Here is a 13,338-nt window from a genome sequence, read left to right as displayed (position 1 = left end):
ACTCCTTCCCTTGCTATACTGCTGGATGCAGGCCATTGGATGTGTTCAGAGTAGAGTTGAGCTGCAGGCAAAGGTTTCCCCCCCTCAGTACTTTTAATCAACTCGCTTGACTTGAGGGGACATGTGTGCTGCCTGGAGCTTGGAGATTAAATGTGCAGGCATTAACATGCACTGGAGGGGGGCAGTTCATGGAAACAAGGCAGACAGTGAGGTGGCTAACCAGTGCCTTTCATTGTGAAGGGGAAGGAAATCCCATGAAAATAGGTCAGCATGCTGTCCAGTAAGAAAGAGGCTGTCTTTGTGGCAGGACTGTCCCCAGCCGGAAATGCGCTCTGTGCGACATGCCCCCTTGAGCTCCTGTCCTGCCCACCGAGTCACAGCCAAGCAGGAAAAGCTGCACTTGCCCGAACATCGCTTGCTATGGCTCTGCTTTGTGGTTGTGGTCAGTATGCCTTCTGACATGGCTTCTCTCAGTGCAAAATATGGACACAGAGCAGCTGTAGGAGTAGGGATGGTTGCCTCTCTCTGCTATTTCATCTTCATCTTCTCAAGTTTCAGCATGTTGCTTCATCAGAAGGGGTTTCCAGGAGCATCCAATGTATATTTTGGATTTCAGAACACAAGAATAGCCTTACTGGGTCAGACCATCGGTCCATCAAACCCAGTAGCCCGTTCTCACGGTGGCCAATCCAAGTCCCTAGTACTTGGCCAAAACCCAAGGAGTAGCAACATTCCATGCTACCGATCCAGGACAAGCAGTGGCTTCCCCCGTCTCTTTCTCAATAACAAACTATGGACTTTTCCTCTAGGAACTTGTCCAAATTTTTCTTAAAACCTATGCTATGCTATCCACTCCTTCTACAACCTCTGGCAATGTGTTCCAGAGCTTAACTATTCTCTGAGTGAAAAAATATTTCCTCCTATTGGTTTTAAAAGTATTACTCTGTAACTTCATCGAGTGTCCCCTAGTCTTTGTAATTTTTGATGGAATGAAAAATCGATCCACTTTACCTGTTCTACTCCACTCAGGATTTTGTAGACGTCAATCATATCTCCCCTCAGCTGTCTCTTTTCCAAGCTGAAGATCCCTAATATTTTTAGTCTTTCTTAATATGAGAGGAGTTCCATCCTTTTTATCATCTTGGTCGCTCTTCTTTGAACTTTTTCTAGTGCCACTAAATCATTCTTGAGATAAGGAGACCAGAATTGAACACAGTACTCCAGAAGAGGTCGCACCATGGAGTTACATTTAGGTAGAATAGGTGTTTCCCTGCTTCTAGTTTCACAATCTAAAGCCCCCCCCTTTTTACGAAGCCGTGTTAGGCTTTTTTATTGACAGCTGCGGCAGTGGCAGTATTACCTCCGATGCTCATAAGTTCGGCTGTATCTGTTTCAAGGCTCTCAGTGGGTTATTACTCAATTATCTCATGGATCATTTTATATTTGCCAATAGAAAACATCTGCGTGATCTTTGGCTCTTTGATTTTCCTTCTGTAAAAGGATATGTGTATAAATGCTTCTTTAGTAAGATCGTAGCAGCATTATGGGATAAACAAATTAGTATGTATCTTTCTACTCTACTTATTTAGAATTTACAAAATTTATGAAGACTGATCTGTGTGGTAAATATTTTAATTAATTAATTGTGTTTATACCATGTGACTTGTATTTTATTTTTTGTTAACTGCACAGAACCGCGAGGTAGCTGCGGTATATGAGAAATTTTGTTAAGTTAATTCCTAGGAGCATTGGAGCTAATACCGCCATGGCTGGTGATAAAAAAGCTTAACACGGCTGCGTAAAAGTGTGTGTGTGTGAGGGGGGGGGGGTTGTTTGTACTTAAGGTAATGGAGAGTTAACTGACTTGCCCGAGAATCTAGCTTCTCTAGTTTTTCATCTGCTTCTCTAGAATATTTTTTTTGGCATGGAGATGGTGAGATTAATTCCCAAATCTTCCATGTGTCCTGTTCCTTAGGGCTCTTTTGATCAAGCCGCGCTAGCGGAGTTAACGAGCGTGACGTTTCATCACGCGCTAACCCCTGCGCTGGCCAAAAACTACTGCCTGCTCAAGAGGAGACGGTAGCAGCTAGCGCGTCCCGCGGTTTAGAGCGTGCTATTACGCGCGTTAAACCTCTAGCGTGGCTTGATAAAAGGAGCCCTTAGTGTCTGTTGCTTTTTCTGTGGTAAAGTTCCTAGTTTGGAAACAAAAGGTTTGAAGTTTAAATGCCAGTATCCGCTGGCAGATACATTCTGTGTTCCTGGGGCATGTGGAGTACAGCACAAGGTTTTTGGTAAAGTTTGCTACTGAAATAAGTTACCTAGAGTGGTGTTGGAATCTCTAGGATTGGATATTGCGAAATCAAAGTTAAATAGACACTTTCTGGATTAGTTCAGTTGGATTCTTCCTTGAAGCAGAGTACTGTAATACAGTGTTCTTCAACCACCGATCCATGGACCCGTGCCGGTCCACAGAAATTTCCTGCCGGTCCACAGGGCCAGCACATGCATCAGGCCCAAAACAGTGTTCTTCAACAGCCGGTCCACAGTGCGATCGATGCGGCGTTATCATTGAGCCAGCTCCCTCTTCCTAACTGATTCAGTGCACAAAGCCACGGGCAGTGGCACCTACGGGCATCCTGCGCCTGAACCGGAAGCCTTCTCTCTGACGTTGCAACGTCAGAGGGAAGGCTTCCAGATGAGGCACGGGATGTGCAAGGTGCAATTTAGTACTATTATGTGGGCGGGGTCTGGGGTGGACATTGGGTAGAGATGGGCGGGGTCTGGCCCATGACTTAGCCCAGTGTTCTTCAATCGCTGGTCCACGGACCAATGCCGGTCCACAGAATAATTCTTTTATTTCTGCCGGTCCATAGGTGTAGAAAGGTTGAAAAACACTGCTGTAATAGATTCACTGATTTTTCTGAGGTCGCTTCCCACTCCGTGATGCTAGGTTTCTGAGGTTTTTATTGTCATCTTAATAGTCTCTTTCTTTGCTACAACTGAGCAGTATTTTTTCCCAACGAATTTATAAATCCCACTGTATGATGTCTTCACTGTTTGTATTGATTATTTTGTACACTAGATTGATGTGACATTTGAATGTGAACATTTCTGCAGTAAGAGCGATCCTCAGTAGATTATTACGAATCATGACTGCCTCGTTTCTGTAGGCCATTTCTGTTATGAAAGTTCATATTTTCCACAGACCACTAATACTCCCTGTTTTTCAAAAGTGTTTTCTTCACTCCAGAGTCAGTACATCGAGCTCCATACCTGGCATTTAATCAGATCTAGGCTAAAATCCCATTTTCTTGATGGTGCTTTTAACACACTCCTAAACACATTCTCTTGTAAAGCACCTACACCTGAGAAACCCTCTCAGCCCAACCAACCAACTTCCTAAATTCTGGGCATTATTTTGCCACTGTATCGAAAAGACTGTTATCTTATTTCATTAAGTGCCAATTTGCAGAAACGAAATTCTATGTTTTGACATTGTTTCAGATCATTAATTGAATCATATCTGTGTCATTCTCTTCTTGGTCAGGCTGAGAACTTTTCAGGACCCTCTCATAGTGTGAAAAGTTTCAATTTCTGGTAACCAGAGCTGAGATTGTGATGTCATAATGTCTCATTCCACCAATAAGAGCTAACCTCAACAGTGATGTCACAGTGGACTGATTGTCCTATACCTGGCTCACTTTTATTACATATGAGGGGGTGCTGAAAGGTTCTCAGCCTAATCAACCAATTTCCTAAATTCTGGGCATTATTTTGCCACTGTAGCCGAAAAGAGTGTTATCTTATTTCCTTAAGTGCCAATTTGTCAAAACAAAATGTTATGTTTTGACATTATTTCAGATTATTGATAGAACCATATCAATGTCATTCTCAGTTGGATTGAGAACTTTTCAGCACCCTCTGATAGTAGTAAAATGACCATATAGTCTATCCAGTCTGCCCTACTAATCTAATTTAATCTAATCTAAACCTTAGGTTTGTATACCGCATTATCTCTACATTCGTAAAGCTCGACACGGTTAACAAGAGTTAGGGTAGAGAAGAGGGAAGAGGCAAAATGAAGAGAAAATTTAGAGGACTAGAATAACCAGAGAGGGAGGAGGAGTTACATTTTTGAGAATAACCAGGTTTTCAGATGTTTACGGAAGAGTTGGAGGGATGATACTAATCTCTTCTTCTCACTTAGAGATCCTCTGTGCTTGTCCTTTGATAGAGAGAATGTTCCTTATCTTCCCAAATGATTCTGTTATGCTTTTTTATTTCTGTCTGATACATTAAAAGCTTTCAAATTATTGTAAACCATTATTGTAAACTGCTCTGGCTGGTTGGTATCAGACGGACAGTATATTAAGTGTAATAAATAAATAAATAAAATGACTAAGATTGAGATCGCCAAACAAAACCAAAGTGGAACAGCAGATCTAGATGATCACAAGTTTATTCAAAAAAAGTATGAACAATCCCAAAACAAGTATGATGTGATTGAGGAGGGACCTAAACCAAGCACCATTGCCTCCAAAATGAAAAAAAACAAAACATAAAAAAATAAAATTAACATAAACACAGGAAACTAAACAAACAAAAATGTTTTTGCTGCACACCCCTAATGACATCCAGTCCAGATGATATGCTACTCTTTAGTTTCTAAATGTATCCTATTACATGTTCCATTTTCACTAAGATTTTATTCAGTTCCTCTAAATTGCTATCATTAAATACCATTTCCAGAATAGGTTTCTCCCTTATATCCTCCTGCTGGGTTCTCTTTTGTTTTTCTTTTATTAAATCTATATATCATAGCTATCATTTTTTATATAAAATACAATACATATATATATATACTGTATATAATATCAATAATAATAAAACCCTAAGTGCGCATGTGCATTTCTACTGTCGTGATCCCTGCCTCCGTGATCATAGCTCCGTGGCAGAGACATGGTAGTAGCAGTGCATGCATGTGTGGCGCGTGCACACTGCGCAGCTGGCGGTTTTTAGCTCGTGCGTGCGTGGGTGGTGGTTTTCAGCGCATGCAGAGCTTTCCTGCACTTCCTACAGCTGGAGACTGCGGTGGTTTCTGTGCGCCGGTTGCCCTTTGCATTCTAAAAAAAAGGTACATGGGAGAAGGGGCACGAGAAACAGACAGGCAGGGGGCAGGGACATAGACAGACAGAAATAAAGACAACACACACAGAAGGACAGGGGGCCAGGGAGAGAGAGATAGAAAGAAAAAAAAAAAACCCCACCAGACAGCAGCCAAGGAGAGAGAGAGAGAGACAGAATAAAGACAGCCAAGCTCATCTTCGCTAAAAGTAAATTTGACCATGTCTCCCCGCTCCTGGCCAAGCTCCACTGGCTTCCGATAATCGCCAGGGTCCACTATAAATGCGCCTGTTTAACTTTCAAAATCCTATATGGTATCCTCCCTCCCTTTATCCCTCTTTCTTGGAATTCCTCAAACCCTAATACCACCAAATCCTCACACAAATTAAAACTATCCTTCCCCTCGCTAAAAGGCATTTCCCACACAGGAAAGCTAGGGACCTCCCTCCACTTCAAAATCACTGAGCTCTGGAACAACCTTACCTCCCCTCTTCGGAACTTGAGCTCTCTCCAAGTTTTCCGCAAACATCTGAAAACCTGGCTTTTCTCAAAAAATGTAAGTCTCCCTTCAACTTAGGAATCAAGGAAACTCTTATATCTTGGCATCCCAAGTCCTCTAAATTTTCTTCACACTTCTACCTCTAACCCTCTGTTGTAGTTCCTTCCTATTTCTCCTACTGTAAACCGCGTCGAGTTCTACGAACATGGAGATGATGCGGTATACAAACCTAAGGATTAGATTAGATTAGATTAGATATAGTGGCCAAGGAGAGAGACAGAAATGAAGAAATATAGACAGACATACAGCGGGCAAGGAGACAGACATATAGTGGCCAAGGAGAGAGACAGAAATGAAGAAATACAGACAGACATACAACGGCCAAGGAGAGAGAGAGAGACAGAAAAAAAGACAGCGGCCAAGGAGAGAGACAAAAAAAAAGATAAGAGATACAGCGGCCAAGGATAGAGACATCAGACAGACAGCGGCCAAGGAGAGAGACAGAAATAAAGAAATACAGACAGACAGTGGCCAAGGAGAGAGAGAGACAGAAAAAAAAGACAGAGAGACAGTGGCCAAGGAGAGAGACAAAAAAAAAAGACAGCAGCCAAGGAGAGATAGAGAGAGAGACAGAAAAAAAAGACAGACAGACAGATAGTGGCCAAGGAGAGAGACAGAAATAAAGAAAGACAGACATACAGCGGCCGAGGAGACAGAGAGCAAAAAAGACAGACCCTAGACCCACTTATCTACCACCCCAATAGCCCTTATGGCTGCAGGAGCCACTTATATGCCAGTCAAAAAGGGTTTTGGGGGTGTATAGGGGAGTGCACATGTTTCAGTATCAATGCAGTGATTACAGGGGCTTATGGGCATGGGTCCTCCTCTCTATGGGTCCATAACCCACCCCCAAGATGACTTAAGCTGCCTCTGGGCTGGATGACTAGGCTTTCCTATGCCAGGCGGCCAGGTGATGATGGTCTGGAGGCTGAAATTTAAAGTTGTGAATAAAATTTTTATGGGGGTGGGGGGGGTCGGTGATCACTGGAGTAGTGTGTGGGGGTCTGTGTTATGTATTTGTAGTACTTATCTGGTGAGTTTAGGTAGGTTTTTGTGACTTAGACCATGTTTTACATGGTCTAAGTCACAACGTCCAAGTTCCGTCTAGGCTCTGTTGTTAAACTTTCGGTTATACATGCTGTACGACTAAGTACAATTGGTGACTATTAAACTGAGAAACAGCTGTAAGATTGATTCCACATTGGGGAAGGCCACTTGAATATTATTTGATACAAGTCTATATGCGACAATGTGGAATTTTTTGAAGGTTTATGTGTTTGTCTCATCTTTTCTAATAACATTAACACTTGTTTCATATTATCGAAGTAACACGAATATAACCGAACGTCGGGATATCAATAGTTATCCCAGGACAAGCAGGCAGCATATTCTTTACTCATGGGTGACGTCACCGACGGAGCCCTCGGTACAGACCTTTTTAACTAGAAAGTTCTAGTTGGCCGCACCGCGCGTGCGCCTTCCCGCCCGACGGAGGAGTGCGTGGTCCCCAGTTTCTTCGTTTCCGCGGAGCGAAGAAGACGCGTGTGTTTTTCAACGGCCGTTGAACTCACTTTTTTGCCTTCCCGCTCGCGAAATTTTTTCCATTTTCTTTTCATTTTACCTTCGGGTTTCTTTTTCTTTGATTTATCAAAAAAAAAAAAAAACAACAACTTTATTTTTTTAACCTTTTTTCGTCTTTGCCCCGGCGGGGCCTGTTGCCATTATACAGGCCTCGGAGTTCGATTTTGCGGAGGCTGTTTTTCCCTTCATGCCCCCGCAAGCCGGTTTTAAGAAGTGCCAGCGGTGTGCACGCCCGATCTCCCTCACTGACCCACACAATTGGTGTTTGCAGTGTTTGGGTCCGGAGCATCGGGCGGACTCCTGCACCCGCTGTGCCACTCTTAAAAAGCGAACACTCAAGAATCGTCAAATCCAACAAAACCTTTTGTTCGGCACCGGGTCGACGATGGACTCCTCGGCATCGACAGCGGTACCATCAAAATCGACACCGCCTACTTCGACACCGCCCGACCCCACATCGGCGCCGCTGGCGCCAGGTAAGCCGGCTAAGAAGCCTCCCTCTTCCCTCGAGCGTCCACCAGCCACAGTGGCGACACCAACCTTGCCGGCCTCGCACCGACCCCGAAAACGCTCCGCCCCGATTTCGGTGAGTGCCTCGTCATCGGCCTCCTCATCGCCGGGGCGTGGAGCGGCACCTAAGGAACCGAAGCAAAAGAAAGCGGTTCCGGTGCCACCCCTGGATGACCGAATTGCGGCCATCCTCCAATCTCAACTACAGGAACAGCTGCAACATCAACTCCAGCACCTGTTACCTACTATTCTGGCACCGCTCCTTTCGGTACCAGACCGGCCCGAGCCCCGTACCGAGCCACCGGTATCCACCCCATCGGTACCAATTAATACCTCCATGCCGATTCTTTCGGCTGAGCAACTTCATGCCCATCCTGTGGTTCACTCCCATACCACTACGGATCCGCCTCGGGACCGGGCGGGGCACCATTCTTCCCGGGACCGGGATCGACGCCGGTCCTCTTCTCCCGGTACCGTTTCGGTGCGCTCTGGGAAATCTTTATCCAAGACTCACCATACCGAACCTTCCACCCCGGTGTCTTGGCATGCGCACCCAGAGGTCCGGGACCCAGACTTATGGGAAGAGTCCCCCCCCGGTACCGAGGAGGATCTCTCCTCATCCGATGAGGATCCCTCAGCACCCGATACCACCTCCAAACCTGAGCAATCCTCCTTCTCAAAGTTCCTCAGGGAGATGTCAGCAGCTTTATCTCTCCCTCTGGAGTCAGACTCCAAAAAATCCCAAGCCTTTCTGGAGGCTCTGGACTTTGAACAACCTCCTAAGGAGTTTCTTAAGTTGCCCGTACACGACATCCTACGGGAGACTTTCTACAAAAATTGGGAGAACCCCCTTACAGTACCTGGGGCCCCCCGCAAGTTGGATAACCTCTATCGAGTTATCCCAATTCCAGGGTTCGATAAGTCCCAATTGCCCCATGAGTCTCTTCTTGTTGAATCCACCTTAAAGAAGACTCAGGGCTCCAGTGTCTATGCCTCCACCCCTCCTGGCAGAGAGGGTAAAACCATGGACAAGTTTGGCAAGAGGCTCTATCAGAATGCCATGCTGGCCAACAGGGCGAACAATTATTCCTTCCATTTTTCATTTTACATGAAACACTTGGTTCAACAGCTGTCCGCCCTCCAAAAGTATCTTCCGGAGAGAAAGGTTCCACTTTTTCAACAGCATATCTCTGGTCTCCTTCAGTTGAGAAAATTTATGGTCCGCTCTATCTATGATTCCTTCGAGCTCACCTCCCGTGCCTCTGCCATGGCTGTAGCCATGCGCCGCCTGGCCTGGCTGAGAGTCTCAGATTTGGACAGTAACCACCAAGATCGTCTGGCCAACGCCCCCTGTCTTGGGGATGAACTTTTTGGAGAGTCCCTGGATTCCACCACCCAGAAACTCTCTGCACATGAAACCAGGTGGGACACCCTGATTAAACCCAAGAAAAAGGCTCCGCCTGCCCGACCTTACAGGCCTCAATCCTCCTATCAGCGTAGGTTCTCAGCCAGGCCACTCAATCCGCCTTCCCAATAACCTCGGCGGCCCCGGCAGCACCAACACCAGGCACAGGCTCGTTCTCAGTCCAATCAACCCAACAAGCCTCTTCCTCCTGCTAAACCTTCTCAGCCCTTTTGACTCTTCTCTCCAGGGCATAGCCAGTCTTCCACCTTCGCTACCTCTTCCACAACCAATCGGAGGTCGTCTCCTCATATTCTTCAGCCGTTGGGAGGTCATCACATCGGACCAGTGGGTCCTCAACATCATCCACCACGGCTACTCTCTCAACTTCCAGACTCTTCCACCGGACAACCCTCCCGTAGAGTCTGCTTCTCACTCCTCCCAAACCCCCCTCCTCCTGAGGGAGGTTCAATCCCTCCTTCTTCTCAATGTCATCGAAGAAGTACCTCCGGAACAAAGGGGTCAGGGATTCTACTCCCGCTACTTCCTGGTTCCCAAGAAGACGGGAGACCTCCGTCCCATTCTCGATCTCAGGGACCTCAAAAAGTATCTCATCAAGGAAAAATTCAGAATGCTCTCCCTTGCCACGCTTTATCCTCTTCTTTCTCAACACGACTGGCTATGTTCCCTGGACCTCAAGGAGGCCTACACTCACATCCCAATCAATCCGAATTCACGCCGCTACCTGCGGTTCCAGGTACAACACCGCCACTATCAGTACAAAGTGCTACCCTTTGGCCTCGCTTCATCACCCAGGGTATTCACCAAGTGCCTTATTGTGGTAGCGGCCTTCCTCAGGTCTCACAACCTCCAAGTGTTCCCCTACTTGGACGATTGGTTGGTGAAAGCACCTACGTCTCAACTTGTGCTACAAGCTACTCATCACACCATCTCTCTCCTCCACCTCCTGGGGTTCGAGATCAACTACCCCAAGTCGCATCTGCTTCCCACCCAGCGACTTCAATTCATCGGAGCAGTTCTGGACACCACACTAATGAGGGCATTTCTCCCCTCCGATCGTCAGCGGACCCTGCTCCATCTCTGTCGTCAGGTGCTCATGCATCCCTCCATTCCTGCCTGACAGATGATGGTCCTCCTGGGTCACATGGCCTCGACAGTACATGTCCTTCCTCTGGCACGTCTCCACCTCAGAACACCTCAATGGACTCTCGCCAACCAATGGTCACAGACTACGGATCTTCTTTCTCATCCCATCTCTGTGACATCGTCTCTTCAGCAATCTCTCCAATGGTGGTTGAACTCCTCAAATCTTTCCAGGGGTCTGCTCTTTCATCTACCCCCTCACTCCATGATCATCACCACGGATGCCTCCCCCTATGCGTGGGGAGCTCACCTAGGAGATCTACGCACCCAGGGACTTTGGACCCCACAGGAGCGTCAACATCACATCAATTTCCTGGAACTCAGAGCCATGTTCTACGCCCTCATCGCTCCTCGGTGGCCTCGCCAACACTGGTTCTCCCTCCTGCTCCAGCTCAGCTCCAGGGAGCCCATTCCTCTTCCTGTGTTTCCTACTCTGCTTACACAGCAGCATCAGTCTCTACTACATCCCAATCTGTCTTCGCTCCACCTGACAGCTTGGTTTCTCTCGGGCTGACCTCTCCTGAGAATCTATCTCAGCCTGTCCGTCTCATTTTGGACGCCTCCAGGAAACCGGCCACCCTCCAATGTTACCATCAGAAGTGGACCAGGTTCTCCTCTTGGTGTCTACGGCATCATCACGATCCCACCTCTTTAGCGGTGGAAACTGTACTGGAATATTTGCTCTCGCTGTCCAATGCTGGCCTCAAATCTACCTCCATCAGAGTCCACCTCAGTGCCATCACTGCGTTTCATGAGCCTATCCTCGGAAAACCTCTCACGGCTCATCCACTGGTTTCCCGGTTCATGAGAGGCCTCTTCAATGTCAAACCACCTCTGAAGCCTCCTCCTGTCGTCTGGGACCTGAATGTGGTTTTATCAGCGCTCATGAAACCTCCGTTTGAGCCTCTTGCCACAACTTCGCTCAAATTTCTTACCTGGAAGGTGCTTTTCCTCATTGCCATCACCTCTGCCAGGAGGGTTAGTGAGCTGCATGCACTGGTCGCCGATCCACCATTCACTGTTTTTCACCATGACAAGGTGGTTCTGCGTACCCATCCTAAATTCCTTCCCAAGGTGGTCTCAGCTTTTCACCTCAACCAGTCCATTGTGTTGCCCGTCTTTTTCCCTAAACCCCATTCTCATCCTGGGGAACAGGCGTTGCACACGCTGGATTGTAAGCGTGCCCTTGCCTACTACCTTGACCGTACCAGGGCTCACCGCTCATCTCCTCAGCTCTTTTTGTCCTTCGACCCTAACCGTCTAGGTCGTCCTGTCTCCAAACGGACGCTTTCCAATTGGCTTGCTGCCTGTATTGCGTTCTGTTATGCTCGGGCCGGTCTCTCACTGGAAGGTGCTGTCACGGCCCACAGAGTCAGAGCTATGGCTGCTTCTGTGGCTTTCCTCCGTTCCACGCCCATCGAGGAAATCTGCAAGGCGGCCACTTGGTCCTCAGTTCACACGTTCACTACTCACTACTGTCTGGATGCCTTCTCCAGACGGCATCTTCGGCCAATCTGTGTTACAAAATTTATTTTCCTAATGGCCAACCATCCCTCCTCCCTCTCTGTTAGCTTGGAGGTCACCCATGAGTAAAGAATATGCTGCCTGCTTGTCCTGGGATAAAGCACAGTTACTTACCGTAACAGGTGTTATCCAGGGACAGCAGGCAGATATTCTTACGTCCCACCCTCCTCCCCGGGTTGGCTTCTTAGCTGGCTTATCCTAACTGGGGACCACGCACTCCTCCGTCGGGCGGGAAGGCACTCGCGCACGCGCGGTGCGGCCAACTAGAACTTTCTAGTTAAAAAGGTCCGTACCGAGGGCTCCGTCGGTGACGTCACCCATGAGTAAAGAATATCTGCCTGCTGTCCCTGGATAACACCTGTTACGGTAAGTAACTGTGCTGTCTGTTCGTTTGTCTGTTCCAATCTACACCAATCTGCACTTTATTTATGCAAGAACAAACCAGAGCTTAGGAGCATAAGGCACGTCAATATTTGCCATAGCAACTTTGGTGCAATCTAGTATATACAAACGAACAGACCCAATGAGCCGAACGCGTTGATCTTAACCAATACATTTTTATGTTTGTTTATTAGTCATATGCGTAGAATTTCTCCTTATTTTCGGTTCAGTGTTTTAGTGTTCACTGTTTTTAGAATAGTGTAATTTTAATTTTGCTAACAATTTGAATGTAGGCCCCTCTTGATCTTGAGGCCCTAGGCTGAAGCCTAGTTAGCCTATAGGAAAATCCGGCCCTGCCTATCGCAGCGAATAAGGAGGGAGAAGTGTACTTGTTTTACATCATGTAACAAATGAGAATAAAGATGGGCTTGATTTTATGGTGAAAACCGTGAGGTTCCTTATGCTAGACAGTAATCACTAATGAGAACAGAGAGAAACCTATCTCTTCCACATTTGCTCTCATGCCTAACTGTGGCAAATTACATGGAAAATGGAGAAAATAAGGTAATAATGTTATAAAAAAAATTTCAATTGCTCATTCACCGAGTAGCCAGTAGTTACATGCTCAGCTCTTGTGCTAAGAGTCATTCTGACAATAATTTACTGCTAATGGCTTTTTTTTCCGTTCTTAATATCTTCTAGCCTCAGACTATACAGCTGACTCTCCAGAGGACACTGCAGTATTATGAGCATCAAGTCATTGGGTAAGTGTGAAAAAAAAGAGATTTTTCTCGTTATCAGATGGTGAATGAAAGATAATTGCTCATTGATGACTGTTCACTTAGAACCGTTCTACTCTGAAAGTCCTCACTGTGAATGGAAGAAAATTACGGCCGGACTGAGACATGGGCAGACTTTTGCCTTAGTTATTATTATTCAGTTAGGCATTTTGTTAATTTGCCTGCATTCACTTTCAATTCTTTGTGTCATCGCTTTCTATTCTTGGAACTCAGCGCACAAAGGGCAAGTTTATATAAACCGGGTGCTAATATTTATGCACCCATTGTCTCCCAGATTCTATATATGGCACTTA

The 13,338-nt window shown here is 46.4% G+C and overlaps 1 protein-coding gene across 1 annotated transcript in view; it reads left to right on the top strand.

The window, feature by feature from the left end:
• The window catches only part of GUCY1A2 (guanylate cyclase 1 soluble subunit alpha 2), a 359,928-nt gene that overhangs the window by 41,122 nt on the left and 305,468 nt on the right, over positions 1-13,338 (top strand). Inside the window, exon 2 of the mRNA XM_033950369.1 lies at positions 12,948-13,009. Coding sequence (XP_033806260.1) covers positions 12,948-13,009 — 62 coding nt within the window. The remainder of the gene's footprint in view (positions 1-12,947; positions 13,010-13,338) is intronic.

This window comes from Geotrypetes seraphini, chromosome 6 (assembly GCF_902459505.1).
Source record: "Geotrypetes seraphini chromosome 6, aGeoSer1.1, whole genome shotgun sequence".
Lineage (NCBI taxonomy): Eukaryota > Metazoa > Chordata > Amphibia > Gymnophiona > Dermophiidae > Geotrypetes > Geotrypetes seraphini.
Note: the sequence above shows the minus strand (reverse complement) of the source record. Positions and strands in the feature narration are given on the sequence as shown.